Consider the following 27,189-nt stretch of genomic DNA (forward strand, 5'->3'; position numbering starts at 1 on the left):
CATGGCAAACATTCCACTTTAATTCATATTTCAAAGAATAATTGAATATCGTCTGGAATCCATTTTATTGGATTCCTCTTAGAAACATTATCATTCAAACAAGCCATGATTCACTTGACCCAAGATACTTCACAGGAGCGGCACAGATGCTCTCACCATGGCTGCATCAGCGCTACTAGCCACTTCTCCAGCCAAGATATCAACACATCGTTGTCTCTCTCGGCCGCGCCTCGGGCACTTGCCGGCGCATGCCTCTGAAACGGCTGAACCCCTTTACACAAGGCTAGTAGCGTGGACAGTTCAAGCGCCGGATGAACTAGCGGCTAGTACTATCCCTGTGTACAGGCACCTTAACCGCCCGGCCTCCTCGCCGATTCTGACCAGAAACTGGCGCACAGAGCTGGGATCGAACCCGCGCCTCTCTGCGCCAATCCGGTTACTCAAAGCTGTAACCACTGGGCCACCATAGTATAGATATAGTAGTATAGGGGCCCAGCAAGTTAAGTTATCTGCAGAGCATCAATCAGCTAGAGAATCAGTGTGGTACGAATTATCTCTAGCAGGCAAGTATAGCCTCCTCATAGGCGTCTTCAAATATTCTAGACCTAGTGTTTACTAGTGAAGTATCAATGATAGATATGAGCTTCGACATGATGCTCCGTTGAGCAAAAGGCACCACTAATCATTGTATCGAGTGCTATACAGAAAAAGACGAGTGCTAGTTCAGCTAAAGACAAAGAAAGATGCTAAGAGCGTTATTTACGGAATCGGAGCAATGCTGATTATAACCTCTATGCACGAACTCGAAATCCTGCTAAAAAATATGTCACACCACAGTAAAAGACTTAAAAAATTGCCAAAAATGCAAAAAAGAAACCGAAAGCTTCTTCTTATAAGATAGTTCGAACAAACAACGGTATTTCTGATTTTACAGTAGATAAGCGAAAGATATCCTGTGATGAGGGCAAGGCTACGTTCTAAATCCGTTCTCTAGCAGCGTCTTCACAGTTAAGGACTCGAACTGTATTCTAGCTATTGAGGAGCGCCCTGTAGGGTAGAAGTTAACAGGTTTTGAAATACACGAAGAAGAGGTTCTCAAGCGCCTGGTCGCTCTGAATCCCAACATGTACATGTGAACCAGACGGCCTCCACACCAGATTGCTTAAAGAATTATATAGCAACCGTCCTGGCTGGCCCTTTGACGGTATTCTTTCGAAAAATCTTGAACAGAGGGACGGACTTTGCTGGCCGATTGGAAAGAAGGTCAAGTGACACCATTGTTCAGAATTCACATCTCCCATCAGACGGTCAACATGGCTTATATTTGCCGGTAGATCCTGAGCACAACTAACCTCTTGTCTTAGTTGAACGATTGGACTCGCCAGTGGATGCAGTGTACCTCGATTTTTCCAAAGCATTTGACAGTGTTCTGCATGAGCGGCTGTTGCGTAAAGTGAAGTCTTTGGGAAATCGAGGGAAATGTACTCCAATGGATCAGAGATTTCCTAGTAGGCAGACGACAACGTGTCAGTATTAACGGAACCGTTTCGGACTGGGCATCAGTGCGCAGTGGCATGCCACAAGGAAGAGTTATTGGGCCTTTTTTGTTAGTTGATATTATAAACGATCTGCCGAAAGTAGTGTCAAGCATGTGCTCCATGCCTGCCGATGACAAAAGTTTTTAACAATGTTAAGGATGTGTCAAATAAAGTGAAATTGCAAGATGATCTTGACAGTTTAGTTGACTGGTCTGCCACAGCCACGTGGCTGCTGCGTTTTAATGCTGACAAATGTAAAGTATTTTACCTCTGGAAGAATAATTAACAGCAAGATTACAGTATGAGAAGAAGTGGTTGCAACGAGAGAGTAATTGTTGAAAAGTCTAGCGCGGTAAAAGATTTGGGTGTTATTGTCGACACGAGCAAAAAATTCTAGGCATACTGAAACCCAAGTTAATAAATTCAATTAACTTCTTGGGCTGATCAGACGCTCATATGAGTTCCTATTTAAAGAAGCGCTGAAGCTGCTTGTCGCTGTCGTGCACCCGAATCGAACACAGAGTTCGGAAACGCCGTGTGTTAACCGTTTCTGAAACATACCTCCGACAAATTTACGGCCGTACTCGCGGATAGGTCTCGAAATTCAATGAGCTTGAAATGCCAGATTAACAGTAAGTAAAATTAACAAACGCGCCAGTTGTTACGTTAGTCTTTCTAACAATTTAGAATTTTAGGTTGAAATTAGCCCAGTTGATAATTTAGAACGTATTAGAAGATAGTACCTAAGTTCCGAGGAAATTTAAGAAACAAATGTTAAATTTATACTAATGAATTTAAATCATGACAACCAATAAAAAATTAAAATACTGCTACAAAATAGCAGAAAGACGTATGAAATCATTGAAAAGTATTATTTAAAGCAGTTTATTTCTCATTTATAAGAATGCTAAGTAAAACATTTCTTCAAGTACATCCGATGGTACGGAATAAGAACTTGTTTTCGCACAGTCTGCTCAGCTGATGGGTTTGTTTACCGGTTGATGACTGTCGGTCTGTCGTTTACTGCTTGCCTTCAATTTAGTTTCTAATTCTCGCTCCTTCAGAGTAATGCCCCAAGAGTTCTCTTTTATTTTCTGTACACTGCAAAGCAGCTACTTAGAGCCACTACTTGCTTTACCAACTTGGTATTAGGAAACTCCAGGCTTTGCTTTGCTGCAGTACTGCACCAGTGAGTGGCACTGTGGCAGACTGGCAGTGAGCCAGTGACCAGTGCACTGCTGCGGGCTGCCCAAGCTCAAGCTGTGAGGCTGGACTCTTGGACTTTCGCCCTTCAGTAACTTATACAAACTTATGTGAGGCACAGTTTAGGGCATGGATACTGCAAGTTGCAACTAACTGGATTTGAATTAAATAAGTCTAATAAGAGACTGTCAATGTGTTGACGGGTGGCTATGACCTAAATTATTTTTTGACCTCTAATGCCAAACCTCAATTTTGTACCTGCTTTCCTTTCCTGCTATTGAAAATATCTGGTCAAATCACTCAAATGACAAGATTTTAGATGTTATATGAAAAAGTTGTAAAAAGTTCAAGATTTGGCTACAGGCCACACCCACAACACACCACACCAGGTCTACTCTTTAGTTCTGACATCACTATGTTATGTTCTGTTATTGGGCCTATTGCTGAATGCTAATGCTAAAGCCTAATGCCAATGGCCTAAATCCACCTAATGCCTATGTTACTAAACTAATAAGTGAGTAATAACTATCATTGCCTTGCATATTTTCTACTTAAATATGTGGCCAGTTTTTACACATCATATTCTTTTATTTTATTTATTTTCTGCAATCTTTGTTTCTTAATTCACTTGTTTTTATTCTTTTTGTTGTTTCATTATTCTTCTTGCTCAGTTGCTGTATTGGTGTTTGTTGTATTGGCCTTTTTTGTCTGTGCATTGCAGATTTTCAGATTGTTATGTGACTATTAATCTATTCCTAGTATTAGACACCAACAATTTAAGAAAAAAATAACAATTATTTTATTAACTGTTAGAATACCAATTATAAGAGGAAGTTAGGCGTCAACTATATGAAGTATGAAGAATTTATGGACCAATTATAAGAATAAATAAGAAGAAGATGTCAGTACTGTCAGTACTCAGTAGTTATAGTTCAGTAGTTGTGCTGACTAGGGCTAGGCTGGACATCACCTTTAGTAACTACTTTGGGCTTCCACCTGAGGGGACCTATAAGGATGGGCCTTTGGTTCCCCCATAAAGCATTAATTGAGGAAAACTAAACTGTACAGTGTACACTGTCATGGGTCTGCATTGGACAAGTTGACAAGTTGTCAGAGGTCCCCAATAAACATTGACAGAAAAAAAAGACAACTGTCAGCTGAGGATAGTAGAGATTGATGACCAATGTTAATTGTAATTAATAATCTTTTATGTCTTTAATTAGTTCTTATTAATATATAAACAGAGCTGGGCAGTGCTACTTTGAAATGTAGCGGCCCTACCGCTACATGCTCTAAATGTAGCGGCACTACCACTACATGCTCTAAATGTAGCAGGTGCTACTGCTACCGCTACACCCACTAGATAGTAGCGAGCGCTACCGCTACAGTAAAATGTAGCGCTGCTACATTAGCCGCTACAATGGCCAAAATTATTGAAAATCTCTAAATATTTATTGTTCTGCTATTGGGATTTACTCATAAACATTTAATAACAATAAAACATTTTCATAACCTATCAATGCAACTTTATTGCAATTAACCTAACCAAACTAGTATGGGTTAGATACAGTAAATAAAAGTTACAGTTATTTTTATGTTATACCTTCCCTACATGGATGTCTACTTTAATCTACTAATCTCAAAAATTATCCACATATACATATAAAAAATCAGTCTTTTATTTGTATATATATGTGGATTATTTTTGAGATTGGTAGATTAAAGTAGGCATCCATGTAGGGAAGGTGAAATATAAAAATAACTATAAGCAAACTGAAACGTGGAAAAATACCTGTAAGTGGTAACTGGTAACAACTTAGAAAGTAAAAACTAACATGTTGGCACTAGTAACAGGCTGAGGTTGACAACATTACACTGAAATCTTTTGTACAGTTTTATTCTGTAATTTATATTATGTAGGTATCATGCTGGTTTTTAAATAATATTTAATACTATTAAGTAAAATCTAAAAGCTTTATCTATAAATGTAGTGGTAGCACTGTAGCGGCAAAACCTCATATCGCTACTTAAATATGTAGTGGGTGCTACCGCTACTGCTACAATTGCTTAAATGCAGCGCCGCTAGTACCGCTACTGAAAATGTAGCAGCCGCTACATGTAGCGCGCTACTGCCCACCTCTGTACATAACTATAGTTGCTAAGATTGCATTTCTATTTTATAGATTCTAAGCAGGTGCCAGGTAGCTTGCTTTCGATATCCATGATGACTTCTCTCATTCCTAGCAGTGAATGTCGAGTTAGTTCTGTTCTTCAACGTAATGTGAAAGAAGTTGGTAAACAGTTCATGTTTGACAATAACCCTTCCACTTGCTGGAATAGTGATCAAGGTTCTCCCCAGTGGGTTGCTTTCAAGTGGACAGAAAAAGTTATTCCAATAAGCATCTTGGCTACATTTCAGGTTAGTTTAATTATCTGCATTATATCTGTTCATGAACCAAACCCTGTTTTTCACTCTCACCTAATTTATTCTGTGCAAATTAGATAAAATGGCACATTTTTGCCTTCAATTTTCAAAGGTAAGCTATAAAATTATCATTAGGACTTTTGATTTTGGGAAAATAATGCCTGATAAGAGTGGCATGGAGCCATGACTAAATTCAGAAGCTTTTGTTCTTGGTTTATTTATATTGCATCTATGTAAAATTATTCTGAGGCATCAATATAGTTTTAGAGCATTTAATACATTTCCATGGCCCAAAACTACCTAACTAAAAAATGGATGGGAAAAGGATCAGCTTCCTGTTATATATACATAGTCTATCTATTCTTCAATAGCTTTCTGTTTTATAGAGGGAATTCTTATTGTTGCAGGGAGGCTTCTGTGGTGGCCGTGATACTGCAATTCAGGTGTGGAATGACGACACTGAGAAGTGGGCTGAGCTCTGCCCCTGGTATCTTGAAGACTCTGGCAGTGAACAACAGCTGCTGTTGCCTGCAGGTGTCCTGACTAGCAGGCTGCGGCTCTTCTTTCCGTCTTCTACAGATTTCTTTGGTAGGATTATTATGTACAAACTTGAAGTTTCTGGTAGTAAATCTTAGTACCCAATCAAATCTTAAGTTTTATTTGTCTCCGTCAGTTATTTCCATACAACTTTTAGTTGCTCCTTGAATGAAGTCATTAAGCTAACTACTTGGAGTAGGTGATACGTAGTAAACTATGAATTCTTATTTGAGTTTCAGCTCGAGAAATATTGTAATGATTATAAGAAATATTTTGAAGTTATTTACAGAAATAATCTTAGCCCTGAACTTATCAGCAGGCAGTAGATCGTCGTACGATTTTTTTCCTCGGGGTCTGAAAACTGTTGTGCTGCTATGCAATCTCATAATATTATCTCATCCGAAATAATAGTAATCATATACGCTTTTTCCATGGATTAATTGAGTTCCGTTTGTTATATTCCTACTAAATGACGTAATGAGAGCTATACACCATCAAAGGGTTAGACGTGAACGCATATTGCGATGCAGTCAAGTTGCTGTGTGGTTCCTTAAATATTCCATTAAATTTCTTGAAAATTTCGTAGTTCTAGTTCGTAGAATTTTAAATTGCCTGAAAATCGTAGTTCTGAATTGGCAGTATGAGTAGTAAAAGGGCACTAGTTAGTACCGGTACTTATCATATCGATTCCTAAATAGTATAATGATTGTTCTTAAGATTCTCTTATGTAGGAATAATTTCATCGGCTAGGTATTCAAATACTTGATTTTCACTTTGCTTTTATTTCGTGGACCGGCGTATTTTATAATTTTTGATTAGTTTATTGCCGTGTAGTTACGTTAAAGTTTAAAAATGCAAGATGGGAGCATAAAAATACATGTAGTTTTATTTAGATTTATTACTCAACGAAAATAAAACATTTCAACAAAAACTGAAAGAAACACAATGTATAAGAAAACAATTGAGCAAAACAGTGACTAGTAAATTACATATCCTTGCATTCCGTCGTAAATAAAATTTTCATAGCTGCGACAGTCAAGATAGCTGCACGACTATTGTCTCTGGAATGTTATATTGTTCCTGGAAGGTTGTAATCTGATAATTCCAACTGGCCTCTTCAAATGAAAAATACATATGTTTAAAAATCTGTCAGTGTGTCTTGCTTGACTGTTGCTCATAAGCTTCTCAGAACTTAAGACTGATTCACGTCAATTCGTGTATTCAGTTGAACATGAGCTCAGTTATAGCAATGCCAACGAATATGAAACTGACAGCAACGTCGCTGTAGAACATATATAAAGTTATTTTTAGAGAATACAGTTGCTGAACCGTCTGTAAAGCTGAACAAAATCGTCAAAAATGATTTCTTACAAAGCATAAGATGATAAGATATCCAGTAAATGAATTGCTTCTCTATTGCCAAGGCCACGATGAGGCTTCGTTCTCTGAAAAGAAGTAATGAGAAAATTCCTATGAATTTCTAGAAGGAACATAAAATAAAAATTTCTTACTAGAAAACAAAGAACTCAAATAAAAGGGCAAATTCTACTCTATGCTATTTAACTGCCAAAATACTTATCATACTTTTTGGAAAAAGTAGCAGCGATATTTGCATTGCATCGAAGTGATCTATACTAACTTATTTCATGATTTAATGACTAGAACTTGAGAAATAAATACAAATTAATGCCAGTGTTAGTTTAAGTACACAGGATCACATCAAGTCACACATAAATAATAAATGTAATGTAATTATCTATATTATTATTGGCTGTTTAGTGCGGCCTCGGAGACAGGGTTAGATTCTCAACCACATTCAAATGCGATACCCTAGCATGCAAACAGGAGCGGGATATTATAATTAGTAGTGAATTCAGTTCATCATTAGTAATGATTAGTTTACAATCACGTTGTTATTGAGTTAATTTTGGGAGGCGAGTGTAAAAAAGATGATAATATGTCTCATGCCAGCAAGGTGGTGAATGATCAAAAAATGATGCATGAAATTGCATAACATCCAGGAAAGAGTCGCACAAATATCGCGGTTTAGTACGTCCAATAAAGGAAAACCTAATCATTATTTTAAAGAACAGTTTTTCTTGTCAAAATGCAAACAGAAATAGCTGGAGAGATGAAACCTTTCTCTCGAGCCACTCAGTCAAAAATCGTAAATGTGCTACAAATTACCCAATCTCCGTTGATTGTAAAATTAAAGTCATGATTATTTCAATATTCATGTCAGTAAAACATATCATGGTCAATACTTGGAATAAAATTTGAACATGAACGCGATTTGCACATCTTGAAAATGAATGAACTTCCTTGCACAATAAATAAAAAATAATATTCAACATTGTAGTCAAGATAACATTGCATAATAAATAACTAACATTGTATCACTTGACAGCAAGTGTGAACAAGTTGCCCGCAAGGTTGGAATGCTGCAGTGTCAGGAATTATCAAAACTATTACGCTTTCGTATTGAATATAAGACGAGTTCGAGGTGCATAATTCACACATGGAAAGCTAAATGACAATGGAATGTAAAATTCTGAAAAATGTACATCTCAGCTTTTGTAATGTTGATTAAAGTGCTAAATAAGTTAACCGGATTAGTAAAAACTACCATTACTGGTTGCAATGTTCCTTAAATGTATTCTACATACAAATAAAGTTGACTGCAAAATGAATGAATTCATTTCACAATGTAAGTACGGCTGTTAGTAATGAACGTAATTCATTGAAAATTGCACTTGAATTCGCTAAGTGTGGCACACGCGACCACGTACATCATGCGTCCGTAAAGCTAGAGTACAAAATGTTATCCTTACCAGAAAATTAGCAATATTATGGCGAGTGACTAGAGTCGTTCAAATAACCAGACATAAACGCCTTCCTCCTATTTTCTTCATTTGTCAAAAAAATTTACGTAAATAATAAGTCGTACAATTAATGGTATCAATAAATACCGAGTCATGGCTGAGCTGGATTAATGTACAGCAAAGATACATCTGGAACATATCTCTGAGGCAGGAGCTTGCCTAGTGTCTGAGCAGCAGAAGGCTCGCCGATTCCATCAGGGCAAAGCGATTAGACTAAATTATCATCTTAAAATGTCTGTCATCCAGTAAAAATATTTTCAGTACATGAGATTTTACAGAACGATGCAACAGAAAATTAGAAAAAATATTTTTAGTACATGAGATTTTACAGAACGACGCAACAGAAAATTAGAACAAAGAGACGATTTAATTATAATAGATGTTGCAAGGCCTATTCGATATGGCCTGTATATGGAATTCACAACCTGAGGAATGTCAGAATCGTCATTTAAAGAAACTAAACTCATTTCCGATGTGAGCAAAGCGTCGTAAACCCTGCAACGCCCTGCACCGTTAACTAGCTAGTCGATGGAGCTTCACTAGCAAGAAAGCATTCGCTACATCATAGGCGCTGCACGGGACCATAATCTCATATGCCCATAGTGGGCAGATTAAGACGGATCACGATGTAGGAAGTTATTTTCCATGCCCTTAATTAAATAACCTAACATTTTAATAATAAATACCATTGAGAATGCTATAGTGCAATAGTGAGAATCATTGCACACAAGATGTCTTCGTGACGACACTCTCACGAAGACTTTACTCCCCACAAAGTTATCATTAGCTCGTTGCAAGCATTGCAAAAAGTTGCGTATGCTGCTCACGAAACTTGATATAATACAGCTATGTGGAACTAATTATTAATCCTCGGGTTCAGGTTTAATAAACGTCTGGAGAGGAGGGACAACTTCAGACGTTTCCGAGGCTTCTTCGTCGTCTTTTTCTAATTTTATGTTTTGAGTGTCGAAGTCTGGCGGCTCGAGTTTTATAACAGGAGATTCTTGGATGACATTAGGAGGGCTAGCAAACATAAACAGAGGCGCGGAACTTTCTTCTATATGTACAACAGGAGCAGCATCTTTCTCCTGTTTAATGGTGATATTATCAGACCCGGTGACGCCATTGATGTTTGGGTGGGACCGAATCATGGCAGCGGGACTAGACTGCAAGAATACCAGTCTTGCTGGTCCCCCGTTGATGCCTGGCAGCAGCAGGAGCTGTTGTGGTTGCGTTAACACGACCATCGGGGCGTTGGTGGCGACGCCCTCCGAACTGCCCCCGCCACTCATGCCCTTGTTAAGCACTATGATGCTCTCGGTTACGGGAGTGGTTGGCTTGCCTGCGGTTAGTGCGGCTTGTAAAATACTACCACTCGTGCTGGTCGTCGTGGGGGCGCTGCTCTTCACTGTCGGGTCTTGCCTTGACTTCGCAGGCGACGTTGGCGTAGGGGACACGTTTTCTTCCAGTAGGGAAGTCTTTGGCTTGGAGTTAGGCTGGATTTTGTGAGGGGAAGCCTGGGTTGACTTAAGGAAAAGTTTCGATGCAACTTCCCCCAACACCAAAGGCTGATTGCCATTAGGACCGTTAGGGAGGATGATTCTGGTGGCTGGTTTAGGTGAATTAAACGAAGATTTCCTGGAATGTGGAACTTTGACAAATACGTTATCTATAATGCCTTCTTTTTTCTCTTCTCCAGGCTCGGACTTCACCTTGACAGCCGCAGAATCTAAACTCCCAGAAGACTTGGGCGAGACAGGGGCCAGGCCGTAAGTGTTATCATTTTTACTGACAACCTTGAGACCTTTGGCCAGCAGTTCTTGCTCTTGGTCGTTCAGAAACTGGCGATACGTCATACTCTTGTTGTTGACTTTTTCTTGCGGCGTCATCGGCTTCGATGACACGATGGTTTGTGGCACTGGACCAGGCAGTGCAGGCTTCTCAGGGATGGAGGTTGTATATTCATCATAGCTCGTGTTGTCGAACACGCGATGTAGGCCTCTGCCTGGCATGGCCTTCTTGCCTAGAATGCCCGACTGGCTGTTCTCGACGATGGTTTTGTCTGGCAAGTATTTGCTGTCGGTCGTGAGGTTGACGTGATGCAGGTTAATGTGTCCTGTGATGCTGGCCTGCGTGGCGCAGTACACGCCGCATATCGAGCACCTGAAAGATTTTATTCCCGTATGACTGCGCATATGTCGCTTCACCTCATCGTTCCTAGGAAACCCTTTGTTGCATACTGTACATTTATACGGTCGTTCTCCCGTGTGCAGACGTATGTGAATTTTATGTTTATGCCAATGCCTGAAAGCCCTGCCGCAGTGCGGGCACACGTACGGTTTTTCTCCCGTGTGGTTCCGTCTGTGGACCAACAAACTCTTCGAGTGTGTGAATTTCCTACCACAACATTCGCACTGGTACGGGGTTTCTTTGGTGTGCGATCTCATGTGGCTCGTGAGACCAGACTTGTCATAACATTTCTTGCCACACTCGCTGCATGAGTAAGGACGGTCCCCCTTGTGGATACGCATATGTATCACGTAGCTCGTCTTGTGCGAGTACGACCGTGAGCAAAGGTTGCATTTGTACGGTTTCTCCCCGGTATGCACTCGCATGTGCAGATTCACGTAATTCTTGTGATTGAAGCGTTTGTTGCAGATAGGACAAGAGTAGGGCCTGGGAGTCTTATGGGCTACTTTCAAATGATCTTCCAGCTTTGACTCCTCGAAGTACTTCTTGTCACACATCGAGCATGCATATCCTTTGTTGTCCGTGGCGTCTATAGGCTTGCCTCGTGTACTCGGTCTCACTGCGGGTATCAAGCTGCCTTCTTTGACCGTCGGAGACTCACTATCATCGGAAATAGCTCCCTCGTCAATTTCCATCGATTCTGACATTTCCTCGTCATATTCTACGAAGTTTTCAATCATATAATCTTCGTCTTCAATGCCAAGGATATCTTCTACTGAGTTTTCCAAAGGATCCCGAATATTCGGAGCAGTTTCATCATCGTATTCCACAGGCTCTTCTTTGACGTTGACAACCTCGCACAGTTCGATGGGCTCTGCCTTGATATTCACTACTGGCACGGCCAGCTCAGCATCTTCAGTGTTGTTCTCTTGAATATCTTTAAGCTTTCTAGTCTTTTCGTTTGCGATTTTAGACGAGCTAGACTTATTATTAGTAAGTTTTGCATTACCCTTAGGTTTCTTTTTAGGTTTCCTTTGCTTATTCGTTCCCAACGCAAGTCGCATCCTGAATTTCTCAAGTGTAGGCGGGAGTTTGTTAGGAACACTTGTGGTTGATGCTATAGGTCCAGGAACGCCGCTCGTACCGCCTGTAACGGTGCTCGTACCATATGTAACGGAGCTCGTACCGTATGTAACGGAGCTCGTACCGCATGTAACGGAGCTCGTACCGTCTGTAACGGTCCTCGTACCGTCTGTAACTTTGCTAGTACCGTCAGTAACGGAGATCGTAACAAGTGCAGAAGAATCCACAACCTGACCGGCGCTGTTGAGCACAGGTTTAACGTCTCTCTCCTCGTCCTCCTCGTCATCCGGGGCCTCGAGTTTGATGGCAAGAGGCACGTCGTGGCCGTGGCAGTCGTGCTGCTCGTACAGCGCCTCCTCTGAGAATCTGATCGCGCACACCGCGCACTCGATCGAAAATTCGCTCATTTCTACGATCAATTATCAACGCTGGGATTTGTCCGTCTCAATTTGTTCACATTAGCTGCAGGGTTTTTACTGATTTTTTTTATCTGATCGAGACGCTTCGTTGCAATTCTTTAGCTAAACGCCATTTATTTTTTGGTCAAAAGTCGTGTTTCCGATGATTTTGGTTTTGTTTCGACAACAGATGGAATTTTATGAATCAGTTTTGATTGCACACATAAACCTACGTTTACTTATTCAAATGCAACATTCTTGTTTGTTTTCATCACTAATTGCATAAATAGTTTTACAGACTAGACACTCGTGATGGCACAGTTTCACTGTTAGACATATTTCTTTATCAAACTGACTAGTTTCACGACAATTTAAAATTTACAATAAAATAGATACTAGTTTCTTTTTATTTATAGCTTTTATATTGCCTGCACTTGGAGCTTTGACCTCGCACAGCTCATTTAGACTGAAGTATTGGAAGCCACTTCTGACTTCGCTTTTCAATTCAGTGCCGATTTCGATTAAGTTCACTGCATCTTCATAACTATAAAAACGTCATAGCCTCGTGCATTCGAAGGATAATGGTTGGTTATCAGGCAGTATGAATTTTAGTGAGTTAGTTAAACATTGACGAGCAAATAATACAAAGTTAGTTACTTGTGGTAGTAGCGAGCAAGCGTCGCAAGCGCGTGCAGAAGTCAATCGGGCAATCGTTAGTTTTGTTATATATACAAGTTTTTCAGCCACGATCCATTGATGTAAATTTTGTAATAAGTTTTTTTTGCAATGCGTGTCAATAATCAAATAATCATTTTTCTATTGCCTTCAAATAAAGCTGATCGAATTGGTTGGTGAAGGCGTTAGTGGTCAAGCAGAGCAGAAGTTCGGTTCGCTACTCGCGAGTTTGGATGCAATAAAATTATGTGTTAGTTTTTCATATCAGACGCTTCGTTTGAAGTGTTAGTGAGAAGAAGCTTGACATTTTACCAGTTCTTGAGCTCGAAGTGAGGTTCTGGACGGGGAAGAACCTTGTCAACATCAGGACTTGACCGAGTACTTATAGCTGAGTTAGGTGGACTTCAAGTGGGCGGTTCTGCTGTAGCACGACCTGTAACACGGGATATTTTCAGTCCACAACAACGTTAGGAATATCTAGTTGTAGGATAGAGTTTATTATAGAATACATCATTAATAAAAAAACATTCTAATTAATCCTGTTGTTTACTATCGGAACTAGAGTAGCAGGTTCCAACATACAAATAGTATTGACGGCAGATATTCTATTCGTAAACAAATTGTTAACTGAATGCAGGCTGTTGCTCTAGACTCTAGAGCATAAGTGCATAACCATTATATATTACCATCGATAAATATTTATTCAATAGTGAAGCAGCCAAACCAAATATCTTGGACGAACAATTGATGTCAACGATAATATTTAATTGAGTTAATTAGGCAGCAGCCAATTTATTTAATTAAAACAATACGCACGGGAACAGCTAGGGTCTGTGTCGAGCTCTGGCCTCAGCTTTACCATAGGTAGATTAAAAGTTAGTGAATTAATTACATTATATTGTGAGTAATTAGTGATACTGCTTGGTATTTGTGACGATTATTTTGAACGACTATTGAATATTTCTTATCTGTCCTGCATGTAACCGTAACACCCATCTGTCATATGGCCACAACACCATCTGTCATATGGTCACAACACCATCTGTCATATGGTCACAACACCCATCTGTTATATGGTCACAACACCCATCTGTCATATGGTCACAACACCCATCTGTCATATGCTTGAAGGATCATTGGTATTCTTTGTATCCTGCCTAGCCGCCTAGGATTATTTCACTCTGTATAATTTTAAACACACCTTAAAATATAAAGTGTGTATAGTTCACTTTTTCTAAAATAAATCTGGGTAACTAATTGCTGGGTATATCATTCTCTAGGGTAATTGGGAGGGGGTGATGGGGTATATACATGCCTGTATATCACTCTCGAGGGTAATTGGGTGGGGGTGATAGATTTCACTCATTTTAGCAACGTACAGTATATTCATGATAAAGCGTTAATGAGAGAGACTACAAGAGAACGAATTCACATTTAAAGTGGATAACATGCCAGCGTTTCATATTAAATATTGCAAAAAATGATGTTTAAGAAGCACTGAGCCAAGCTGAAAACCTGCAAATATTGCAGTTCGACGTCGAATCCGCGGGTGCTTGGCACTGCTTGCATGTGTTTCAGTCCTGTATTGTTATTCCATGAATTATGATCAATATTAGCCAAAATTTTAAATTATTAACTAAAAAGTGGCTGCTTCTTTACTAGGTTACGTTTAGTGTACAATTCTTTACAAAAATACCTAGTGATCTGTGCGAGTCGTGCAATTTATCATGTATTTTCATCAGTATATAAGGTAATAATAATAAGGATGCGGGTAATGCCTGCATGGCCACAACATACAACCTAAAAATGCTTCAGTTATGCCTCAAATGTCAACCAGCGCGCACAGAAAATCTTGAATCTCAACTCGTTCGAATGTGATTTCTTTGGAAACATTTCTCGCTACGTAAGACGGAAACGTTTATTGATGTAAATCATCGTATATTTTCAGGTTAATCAACGAGACCATTTAAACTGCGGGGGGACATTGATTTCAACTTGCATAGAAAGCTCGATGATTCAAGTTAATTAGTCCCAAGTCGCTACTGACGTTGAAACACGAACGTTCGTCACACGTGTGGATCAATACGATGACGCCAACTGACGAGCGGGATGCGCGAACACAGGGATTACGGCAACGTTTGCACCAACACTTCACTAACGTCACGCATTTCATCGACGACAATCTACGAATTATTCAGGTAAGCATATCATTAACTTACTGCAGGTCACAAGCAATGTGTATGGCTGGAGTGAGAAGAAGAGGCGCGCACACCCTACTTCTACGCTGTCCAGCCCCGCACTGCCGTTGACTCGTTGCTTCTCGATTCACGAAACTACGAACTCGAACCCAGCAACGGACGAAGGGCTTTGAAATTCACCCTCTTATTGATTGGGGCGCCAGCGATCTTGCTTATGATATTATTAACACGTAGAGAAATTATCAGGAGTATAATTCGACTGATGGCTTTGACTGATAAACTCTGACGTATGAGTGTGTGAACACTTGGGTTGAGCACTAGTGTTGCAATTCTGCTCTAGGTCAGATGTGAGTGTTGGCAGGTTACACTATTTTACTGTCTGAGTTGTTCTTTTTTTATTTCATTTACTTGCACTATATTGATGCTGCAAGCTGTTAATGGTAATTGGAGCTTAGACTTACTGTAGAAGACACACATTTAACCGTCGCTCTGACTTAATTAATTAATGTAAGAAATTACAATCTCGTCATCCTTTCCTGGAATCTTGGCTTGCCAATTACAAGAAAGGGAAAACCATATAAAATTATTGCTTAAATTTTGACGATTGAATTAATTTTGAGAGTAACATCTGCGTTCAAAAACCCCAATATAATACCGAAATATAATACCGTTTTTATATAATATAATACCCCAATATAATACCGTTTGACTCTTTCGAAAGCTGCTTCCCATCGCAAGTTCCCAGTGCCCATGTCGTCGCGCGATGCTAGGGGTGCCAACTAGCCATTTAGGTTACGAGGGCTGCAGCTCTGGGCATTGTCAGTCATTCACTTCAAATAAAGAATGTCCAGAGAATTATTCTAAATTCAAGGCTCGACGTAAGCGGTTCTCTAATAAATGTATTTATTTAAATTAAATTTCAACTAAACGGAGAAATTAATCAACCAAATAAGAAAAATGATGCAGAAATAATGAGCGAGTCCAGGAAATGTTATTGATTTCCTTTTATTTCTGGAAGTTTCTGCTTTTAAATCCGAATATCGATAACACGTTACATTCTCAAGACAATATGTACATATTTTTCATTATGAATATATTGGTGTGATTGAATTTGGTGGTGGTATAGGCGGTTGGTTGATGAAGGGTGCGTGGTGGTTGCCATGGGGATGGTGCGGATCAATAGAGTGGCGGTAGGTCGCTTGCTTTGCGCAGCTGCGAACACCACGACGCTCCGCCCCCCGCACTCATGACGTCACGCTGAGGGAGAGAACTGACCCTCACTTCCCTCTCATTGTATGCAGCCCTCGCTTTATTCCCTCGCATTCATATTTCTTATTCTCTTATTTTCCCACATTTTCATATTATTTTTACTTAATACTTATGTACTTGGATTCGCGTACAGTTTACTCGATATTTGAATAAATTACTTCATTAATTATATACGTTGGATAGAATAAATTCACCCTAATTACGACCGTTGCATCGACCATCATCAGAACAGCGGCTGTAATGCCTGCATCACTCCTTGCTAGCATCGCTCCGTGTACGGTATCACTGTGATGATGGACAGAATGCGTGACGATGATGGACAGAATGCGTGACGATGATGGACGGAATGAGTGACGATGATGGACGGAATGAGTGACGATAATAGATTGAATGAGTGACGATGATGGACGGAATGAGTTACGATGATGGGCAGAATGAGTGACGATGATGGATTGAATAAGTGACGATGATGGACAGAATGAGTGACGATAATAGAATGAATGAGTGACGATGATGGATTGAATAAGTGACGATGATGGATTGAATAAGTGACGATGATGGACAGAATGAGTGACGATAATAGATTGAATGAGTGATGATGATGGACAGAATGAGTGACGATGATGGATTGAATAAGTGACGATGATGGACAGAATGAGTGACGATAATAGATCTGTCTCTTATACACATCTAGATGTGTATAAGAGACAGATGAGGGATTGTTTGCCTCACGACGAGGGATTGTTTGCCTCACGATGAGGGATTGTTTGCCTCACGATGTGGGATTGTTTGCCTCACGATGAGGGATTGTTTGCCTTACGATGAGGGATTGTTTGCCTCACGATGTGGGATTGTTTTCCCCCAGGATAACTGGAATGTCACGCGCGGCGCATCATGCCGCTGAGCGCCATCTTGAATTTCGATTAAGACATGATATTTGATTAATTTAGATTAATCTTGGTTGTTAGTAAGTAAATAATACCATTTTTCGATATGAAAATTAACCAGATTTTTAAGAAAGTTAAAGAGATCACAAGGCACAGGAAAAAAATCGTTACGTTAGGACTAAAAAAACGCTGTAATAGTCTTTTATATTTTAAAGCGAGTGGAAACTTTGTTATCGTTATTTTCAATTATCTGCCTCGTTGCATGTAATTCGTATCAAGCTAATTCCAATAGTCCGCTTAGTAGATATAGATTTTAATTTATCGTATTTCAGCATTGGTCATCAGTCGTCTACACGTCACGTAAGCGAATGCTCTTGCGCGCAACTGACTAAGTAATGTGTGGGCAACCCACATCCTCCTTATCGCATTATCAGGCGCTGATCAGGTGCTGATTAGGCGCTGATAAGGCACTGATAAGCTCATCGCAGCGCAGACAACCACGTAGCCTTTGTAGCTCACAATTCAATATGGCGGCTGTGTCTTCAACTTAGCCTTTATGTGCGTCCCATGGCGTGATGGTTAACATCTTCTCAAACGTCTTACGTCTAAAATGTCAACGAACTTTTATCTTGATAGCATAAAGCCGTTCATAGCACCATGATTTAACCTAGGCTTATATATTACAATAACTTAACCTAGGCGTATATATTACGATGACTTAACCTAGGCGTAAATATTACGATGACTTAACCTAGGCGTAAATATTACGATGACTTAACCTAGGCGTAAATATTACATTGACTTAACCTAGGCGTAAATATTACGATGACTTAACCTAGGCGTAAATATTACATTGACTTAACCTAGGCGTATATATTACAATAACTTCCTAGGCGTAAATATTACAATAACTTAACCAAGGCGTAAATATTACGATGACTTAACCTCGACGTGGAAGCTCACGTCTCAATTCTAATCCTTCAGCCGCGCCGCTTATGTTCCGCAATTTTCCTCGCCGAGCTCGCACTCCTGGAAATGTGTGAGAATTTGTCCAAAAAGCGATTTTCTTTTTACTCCTGTGTGGGTCATCCTGACCTATATAGGACCGGAAGAGAGGCGTATCAGCCTCTTTACCTAACTACACTTCCGCTCTATACTCGTGCACCATTTGGACAATATGATCCATATATTTTTTATTGTTTTTTTTTCTCAAAGCCTATAAATGAAATTGTGTTTGAAAATCTATTTAGTATGGAATATAGAAATTTGCGCACTATTTACTCCTAACTTCATGCATAATATTGACAAGCTTTGCGATCGTTTTCTCCGTGTTTTTCCAGCATGCATCATACATATACATATACATATACAGACATTACATACATTAATAATTATTTATATGAGTGTGAAATGCTTATTTGATTATCAATTTTATGAAAGATGTTAATTAAAGCCTAATTTATATCACTCGTTTGCTTACATCGCAAAAGTAATCAAAAATCAAAAAGCAAAAAAAAAGTGCCAAATAACGACAACAATTTTTCATTGAAAATTGTGTGAATGTACTTCATCTGCTTTGTTGACTGATGTTTGGTGATGTTTACGGATATTTACTGATGTTTACGGATATTTACTGATGTTTACGGATAGTTACTGATGTTTACGGATAGTTACTGATGTTTACGGATAGTTACTTATGTTTATGGATAGTTACTGATGTTTACGGATAATTACTGATGTTTACGGATAATTACTGATGTTTACGGATATTTACTGATGTTTACTGTGATACTATTAGAACTTATACTGATGTTTCCTTATGTTCATTGTTGTTCCCTGGTGTTTCTTGATGTTCGCTGATGTTTACTTATGTTTACTGATAAAATTAGCAATTTCAGCGATGTTTTTTATTATGTTCGCTGATTTGCACTGATGTTAAATGATGATGTTAATTGATGTTAACTGATGTCCAGGGAGCGACATACGTGGTCGCCGCAGCGGGCCTCCTGCGCGTCTTGCTGAGCGTCAGGGCGGTGAGTCAACTCTGTCAACTCTGTCAACTCAGTCAACTCTGTCTACTCTGTCTACTCTGTCTACTCTGTCAACTCTGTCTACTCTGTCTACTCTGTCTACTCTGTCTGATCAACTCTGTCAACTCTGTCTACTCTGTCTACTCTGTCTGATAAACTCTGTCAACTCTGTCTACTCTGTCAACTCTGTCAACTCAGTCTACTTTGTCAACTCTGTCTACTCTCTACTCTGTCTACTCTGTCTGATCAACTCTGTCTACTCTGTCAACTCTGTCAACTCTGTCAACTCTGTCAACTCTGTCAACTCTGTCAACTCTGTCTACTCTGTCAACTCTGTCTACTCTGTCAACTCTGTCTACTCTGTCAACTCAGTCTACTCTGTCTACTCTGTCTACTCTGTCAACTCTGTCAATTCAGTCAACTCTGTCAACTCAGTCAACTCTGTCTACTCTGCCAACTCAGTCTACTCTGTCTACTCAGTCAACTCTGTCTACTCTGTCAACTCAGTCAACTCTGTCTACTCTGTCAACTCAGTCATTTCTGTCTACTCTGTCAATTCTGTCTACTCTGTCAACTCTGTCAATTCAGTCAACTCTGTCTACTCTGTCTATTCTGTCAACACTGTCTATTCTGTAGACACTGTCTATTCTGTCAACTCTGTCAACTTAGTCAACTCTGTCTACTCTGTCAACTCTGTCTACTCCGTCTACTCTGTCTACTCTCAATTCTGTCAACTCTGTCTACTCTGTCAACTCAGTCAACTCTGTCTACTCCGTCTACTCTGTCAACTCTGTCTACTCTCAACTCTGCCAATATGTCTACTCTGTCAATTCAGTCAACTCTGTCTACTCCGTCTACTCTGTCTACTCTGTCTACTCTGTCAACTCTGTCTACTCTGTCTACTCCGTCAACTCTGTCAACTCTGTCTACTCTGTCAACTCTGTCTACTCTGTCTACTTCGTCAACTCTGCCAACTCTGTCTACTCTGTCACCTGAGTCTACTCCGTAAATGCAGTCTACTCTGTCACCTCAGTCTACTCTGTTACCTCAGTCTACTCTGCCAACTCAGTCAACTCTGTCTACTCTATCTACTCTGTCAACTCTGTCAACTCTGTCAACTCTGTCTACTCTGTCAACTCTGTCTACTCTGTTTGCTCTGTCAACTCTGTCAACTCAGTCAACTCTGTCTACTCTGTCTACTATGTCTACTCTGCCAACTCAATCTACTCTGGCAACTCAATCTTCTCTGACAACTCAATCTACTCTGACAACTCAATCTACTCTGGCAACTCAATCTACTCTGACAACTCAATCTACTCTGACAACTCAATCTGCTCTGACAACTCAGTCTACTCTGTCACCTCAGTCTACTCTGTCACCTCAGTCTACTCTTTCACCTAAGTCTACTCTTTCACCTAAGTCTACTCTGTCACCTGAGTCTACTCCGTAAACGCAGTCTACTCTGTCTTCTCAGTCTACTCTGTCACCTCAGTCTACTCTGTCACCTCAGTCTACTCTGTCACCTCAGTCTACTCTGTCACCTCAGTCTACTCTGTCACCTCAGTCTACTCTGTCAACTCAGTCTACTCCAATTGACTAACTGTTGAGTGACGCTCAGACCTTAATATTTCCCTCTAAATAACGCTTGCGTCAGTACGTCACTATATATATTTTAATTTGTACATCTGTGAACGGGTGCTGACAAAGAACATTTAGTACCAACTGCCGTTTCCTAGGTTTAATAACAGAGTAATTATTATATTTTCAGATGACCGTTGTTTAGACGATAGTTGGGTTATGCTAAAATAATTTATTTTTGAAATTTGGAGCAACAGAGGAACACCGAGGCATAATATTAAGCTTGTCCTGGAGTTACGCATTCAGTACTAAGGAAGGTATCGCAAATACGACTTGTATTTATAAGGAAGGTATCGCAAATACGACTTGTATTTATAAGGAAGGTATCGCAAATACGACTTGTATTTATAAGGAAGGTATCGCATATACGACTTGTATTTATAAGGAAGGTATCGCAAATACGACTTGTATTTATGAGGAAGGTATCGCAAATACGTTACATGTCTATACAGTGCCCGGAGTTTTTGATCATCGTAATGGGCTTGTATTTAACTAAGTTCCTCCTGTGACCTCTAAAGTTGAAACTTCCGTTGTTATAGATAGTTCATATTCAATAGTTAGTGCTAAACATATGTAATTGATTTCCGTTTCATAACTATATTACAATTATGTGTCATATGTAACCGAAATCTATGTATTGCATTGTAGCAACCCATTTCACTAACGTTTATTGCAACCCTTGCCAGTTCACCCGCTTCAACCGGCTAGATGACGTGCCGGTTGAATTCATCCACAAGAACGTCCGGTTGAGGGGAGTCGTGCGATGGGTTGGAACTCAACCGCCAACTTCCCTTTCAATTGCAGCCGCTTCCCAGCCGGTCAAACGGGTGGAAAAAATACCATCTGTAACCGCAGACTTAACCGGCATTGCTGGTTCAACCGTTGAAGGTCTAGTGGACGTTTTGAAGTTAAATTTTATGATTTAAAGCTTGGAAGTCGTGGCATAGCTTATATTAGTTATTTTATTGCATACATTTTCTTCGCATTATATCAGCCAGTTACAGTGTAGTTATATCAGTCAGTTAGGTACAGTGTTGTTGTATGACTTACTGGCTTCCTATATTATGAACACAATTATGAGCAAAAATACCTGATAAATATGACAGAGAAGAGAAATTCCAGATATTGAATCGCTTATCGCTGTTTGACACTGAAATATATCAACAATTTCAGGACACACAGCTGAAGACGCAGGCGATATCGTTTCGACTGCGTCTGGTCCTGAACCGAACTCTTCAGGAGTCCTTCAAGAGGCAAAAACTGGTGGTTTGGTTCATCTCAGGACTTCGCTGGACGGTTCAGGTGCAGCATCTGTTGCTCCAAGGTTTACTGCAGATGCAATCGCAGCTGACGCAGGTGCCTCTCCTGGTTTTCGTTTCCAACACAAAGTTTGCCCAACTTCCGTTAAATTCAAACCAAAAGTTTGTTTCCATTTCTAAGCCAGGAACTTTTGTAACCGAATCAAAGTTTCCATCTGCTGAGCCTATATTCTATCCTGGGTCTACCTCTGCTTCTCCTATTACTTACTTTAATACTTACACATCTCCTACGCCTTTTACAGACGCTTCATCTCCTACAGGATCAGAGCGTCTTTCCTGTCAACCCCAGCCCGGGGGCCACGATGCCACGGCCCACGCGAGGGGAGGGGGACTGGCTGACGGAGGGCGTCAGGAGGAGCTGTACCCTCTGTACCTTCTGGTGAGACGGGGGGAGATTTTCTTTCTGGTTAGGGAAGGAAGGAGTGGCAGGGTTACGCTGTACTTTTCTGTGGTGTATGTCCGGTGTCAATTCACTTGACCTGATAGAGATTGAGGACGAGTCAACATCTGATAGACACGTGATAGATCACGCGATCAAGACCTCAGAAGTGGGCGGAAGCGAACGTTATAAAAGGTCTAGCAACCTTAAGCAAACCCTCCAGTACCTGATGAGCACTCTGCGATGTAGCGTGTCGGTAGAGTTCTCCGACCTTACGGTCGATGCCGTAGCTTATACCTCTGGGGCCGTATAATCAAAACTTCGTAAGTACGCAAAATCGACTTACGAGTGACAACGTAAGTTGTCACTCGTAACACCGCTATGACAGCGTAATACTAGCGGTGGTATTATCAAAACATTTGAGCGGGAAACATTTGCGCGGGAAAAACATTTACGCTTTTAGCTAAGACTTGCGTACGAAAGTTTTGATAATACCAAAATTAGGGTGTAATTACGTAACACATAACTTTTTTGTCGTAAGTACAAAAAGTTACTAAGTTTTGATAATCCGGCCCCTGTATCGCAACTCTGTATTACCACCCCGTATACAAGATACGTTATCTGGACTTATGTGTCTTACTTATCCCTCACTACCTTAGTCAACGAAACCCGATCCTTAGGTAGAGGATCGGGTTGAACTCAATATTGTGAGTTCAATTTCATGAGCGCAACCTCGGACGTGTATCTTATGCGTGATCAGGGATGTACACTTGGTAATCTTGGTAATCTTGGTACTTGTTTGGGACATAGCAGTCCCAGGCCACGATGGATCGTCGCCTCTGATTATCGTTCATCCGCCTTCATTTGGGCCACCTGATGCACGATGCTGTTGCTTGCTTCTCGCCGCTGGTAGTGTTGCAGGGGAGGTCGATCTGGGATTGTGCCCAGGAAAATGTCCAGTTGTCTCTTGAAGGTCTCTAGGGTGAACTCCCCCTCTCTTAGATCCTTTGGTAGGACGTTGAACAGCCTTGGCCCTGCCACTTAAAGTGATCCTTCCCGCAGGGATTGAAATCTGACTGCGGATCTGTACAGTATAACTGGGGGCTGTACAAGGTACATGTCTGCCATCTGCCAGGTTTCTGCAACGTCATTTGGCTGTACAGTGCACATGTTGCAGGTGCAGCACCTGCCAGTTATACGTGTGCCGCTGCAGCTGCCAAGTCACCTGCTGCCGGTCAGCCTCGCCGCAGTTGAGGTGATTAATTTTTTTAATAGTTATTTATTTTTACTAATTAAAATTAGTTTCAATAACTAGATTTTTTGTTAGGGACTGTATGAATTAATGTTGAGATCGTTTGGTTAATTAATCTTTATTTAGTGTATATATCTACACCTCTGACCATACCTCACCACCGCTGCCCACCATACCTCACCTTACTTGTTATTTGGTATATGCGTCTGAAAAATATAAAACTATTAAATTTTATGCAAATACGATTTCAAAATAAGTGATTTACAGAGAAAATTTGCAATTGTGCTATGTACATAATTTTATTATAATTTTTTTGCAATATAGATCTTAGTTACAAGACTGGCGCTTGACTGAAAGAGTGGTTGAAGAAGATCAAATTTTTATTTAGTTTTAATCGAAGAATAGATTTTTTCAATTTCAATAGAAGATCGAATTTTAAGTTTGTCGTCTTGAAATAGTTCATATATTGTCACGGCGTTTATGATGTGAACGCTCGTATCGTTCATAATGATTGTTAATGATAATTGAAGATGATAGTTAATGATAGTTGATTTAAATACTCAGTTCGCTTACCTTCGTTTGGTTTAAGTTTAAGCTTGTCGTAGTTCTTGTGACACTGTCGCCTCATTTAGGATATAACGTATAGTGTATCCCTTATAACGTATACAATTATAACATATAACATATGCAATTATAACCCATACCGTATATAATTATATACCTCATAACGTATACAATTATAACTCATAACGTATACAATTATACCTCATAACGTATACAATTATACCTCATAACGTATACAATTATACCTCATAACGTATACAATTATACCTCATAACGTATACAATTATAACTCATAACGTATGCAAGTATAGCTTATAACGTATTGAATTATGGCTTATAAGGTATACCGCTATAGTATACCTAACGCTATACAACACGCGGTTGCCCAGGTGACGGCCGCTGCAGCAGCAGACTGTGGTGCGCGTCTGCTGCACCAGCGCGTGTGGTTCACACCATACTACGTGCAGGCTGCACCCAGGGTCATGGTCTGCAGCATCACACTCACCACGGTCAGTCACCACAGCGAGTGTGGTGCAGGCAGCACTCATATATCATCATAAATAATTTATTATTATAACATAATAATAATACTGTACAGTGCACTTGTTGAATATTATATATTAATATATTACATATATAATATATTGCCTTAACTAGCAGAGCAGGCATGGCACTTGCTTAGATATTTTACAATGAGTTACATCACATATATAGGTTTCCGGAGGCGGGAGTGATACTACGATGATGCATTACCGCCATTACGAGTCGCTAATATCATTATTTGGAAATAGTAAATAAATTTTATTAACAAATTTTTCCTTGTGGTAGTTTGGTTTCAGTAACATACGCACCATCAACGAAGACATCGTACGCAGAGGGACTGGAATAATTTCATTGGTGCCGGACGCCGCCAGCATCGAGCAGCTAGCGCGACACACACCCTCTCTCATGGAGCGCTGGCAGCGCACTGCCGCCGCACGATTCCGTGCACCGCTCGCTGGCGCCGCCCTCGTGCGGGTTGACGACAAATCTGGACGTGAAATGTCCATGCTGTCTCCAGCTTATTATAAACTTTATGATAAGATAAAGAAGGCTGAAATAGACGCTAGGAAAAGGAGGCTAGGAGTTTGGAAGGATCATGAAGGAGACACTGAAGGATGGTTTGTCGTCAGGCTCTGGCATAGGTTCAGGGCTTGTGTTGTGTTGCTTGTGGCAGCGTGGCGAACGGACGTTTGGTGTCGCGCGCGGTCCGCCGGTTACATTTAATTTTGCCGGTTCAACTGTGTTATTGCATTCTGTACTGAAGTGTTCCAGTGAATAGTCTGGAATTAAGTAAAGTCAGTAAAAAATTGAGTGCAAGTAACAATTGATTGAAAAACTGAGAACTGCCATTAAAAATTGAGTGCAGGTAACGATTGACCCTGCAACACTACCAGCGGCGAGAAGCAAGCAACAGCATCGTGCATCAGGTGGCCCAAATGAGGGCGGATGAACGATAATCAGAGGCGGCGATCCATCGTGGCCTGGGACTGTTGTGTCCCAAACAAATACTAAGGATACTAAGGATACTAAGGGCTTATACGAGGGATTCTAAGTCTTGATGCATCACGCATGGTAACTAAATGTGGTTATTATTTAATGAATTCCAATGGAAAGCAAGTAATGGAAGAGAAAATAACGAAGTATGTGGCTGCTTGCTCGTAGCGTTCGATTAAATGACGTTTCTGTAAATTTGGAGGTATTTTGTCTTATACGAATTTTTATCTGGAACCTTTTGGAATTCATTCGAGCATTTTTGATTAATTACCATCTGAAATTTGATTTTGAGTGTCACTTTGATATGCACACAATCATGTTAGTTGTTTGTATGTTTGAGATTATTATTTTTTTAAGTATTGGGTTCAGATAATGACGATATCTTGAACAGATCTGCAGTAATCAAAATATTACCGAACAGTTATATCATAGAAGCCAGGTATAAATTATGTATATATCGCTTATTTGCAAACATCTATTATGTTTTCTCGATAAACTGAGATAATGAATCGTGTTTTCCTGTTACTGTGCTTGTATTTCCCTTAATTATATGTTATTTTTCTTCTCAGGGAGTGGAAATCTAGTCTCTTTTAATTTTTTTTTGACCGGAAAATCCTGAATGATTTTTTGTAGACGAACCTACCCGGAAAAAATGGGCATAACGAAAACGCGGTTATGAACCGTTTTGTTTTTAGTGCAATTTATCATTTATGCAAAAAAAGGCGCTATTGTGCTCGTCATGTCCGTCCGTCCGTCCGTCCGTGACTTCACGTTTTGCGCTCTCTTTCACTCACTGCAGTGAGTACTGATCTATTTTTTTTTAATACAGCGCAGTAAATAATTCATTAGAGTCGCAACAAGCAATTAGAATTTATCTTTTTATTTATTTTTCATTAAAATTAAACAATAAGATCTTGTGATTTTTAAGAGGATTTTCAAAGTTGAAATTCTAAATCCAGGATACTGAAGTTCCGCCAGAAGCGACCATAAACACGGCTGAATATCCGTCGATTAAAATTTTTTAAAATGCTCTTCAGGCGACCACGTGACATCTGTTTACTCCACCGCATGGATTGTGGAAAAGTTGTATTTATCCCGAAACTGTTATTTATTTATATGTTATTCTATTATTTAATTTATTTTCATCGATTTATTTTGTGATCGAATAGGTAATCGTATTTCCATG

The 27,189-nt window shown here is 39.9% G+C and overlaps 3 protein-coding genes across 6 annotated transcripts; 2 read left to right on the forward strand and 1 right to left on the reverse strand.

The window, feature by feature from the left end:
* Window positions 1–4,922: 4,922 nt before the first annotated feature.
* On the forward strand, window positions 4,923–6,837 carry LOC108669530 (nuclear receptor 2C2-associated protein). Its single transcript, XM_018156880.2, has 2 exons — window positions 4,923–5,160; window positions 5,574–6,837. The coding sequence occupies exons 1-2, from the start codon at window positions 4,963–4,965 to the stop codon at window positions 5,799–5,801; spliced, it is 426 nt and encodes a 141-aa protein (XP_018012369.1). The 5' UTR covers window positions 4,923–4,962; the 3' UTR covers window positions 5,802–6,837.
* LOC108669529 (RE1-silencing transcription factor) lies at window positions 6,586–15,219 on the reverse strand. 2 transcript variants are annotated; one of them, XR_001930667.1, is made up of 3 exons: window positions 15,151–15,219; window positions 13,244–13,364; window positions 6,586–7,148 (listed from the first exon to the last, which is right to left on the reverse strand). XR_001930667.1 is itself a non-coding variant. In XM_018156879.2 (2 exons), the coding sequence occupies exon 2, from the start codon at window positions 12,263–12,265 to the stop codon at window positions 9,449–9,451; it is 2,817 nt and encodes a 938-aa protein (XP_018012368.1). In that variant the 5' UTR covers window positions 12,266–13,364; window positions 15,151–15,219; the 3' UTR covers window positions 8,055–9,448. The 2 variants fall into 2 exon arrangements, 1 of the variants encoding a protein (XP_018012368.1); XM_018156879.2 differs by lacking the exon at window positions 6,586–7,148 and having other exon boundaries at window positions 8,055–13,364.
* LOC125178710 lies at window positions 14,909–26,687 on the forward strand. 3 transcript variants are annotated; one of them, XM_047883106.1, is made up of 9 exons: window positions 14,909–15,129; window positions 19,259–19,318; window positions 21,640–21,841; window positions 22,127–22,309; window positions 22,515–22,651; window positions 23,829–23,906; window positions 24,857–24,976; window positions 25,296–25,657; window positions 26,041–26,687. In XM_047883106.1, exons 1-9 carry the CDS (start codon window positions 15,019–15,021, stop codon window positions 26,066–26,068), a joined length of 1,281 nt encoding a protein of 426 aa, XP_047739062.1. In that variant the 5' UTR covers window positions 14,909–15,018; the 3' UTR covers window positions 26,069–26,687. The 3 variants fall into 3 exon arrangements, with proteins under 3 accessions (XP_047739062.1, XP_047739063.1, XP_047739064.1); XM_047883107.1 differs by having other exon boundaries at window positions 22,533–22,651; XM_047883108.1 differs by having other exon boundaries at window positions 22,127–22,255; window positions 22,533–22,651.
* Window positions 26,688–27,189: the final 502 nt, after the last annotated feature.

This window comes from Hyalella azteca, unplaced genomic scaffold (assembly GCF_000764305.2).
Source record: "Hyalella azteca isolate HAZT.00-mixed unplaced genomic scaffold, Hazt_2.0.2 contig12026, whole genome shotgun sequence".
Classification (NCBI taxonomy): Eukaryota; Metazoa; Arthropoda; class Malacostraca; order Amphipoda; family Hyalellidae; genus Hyalella; species Hyalella azteca.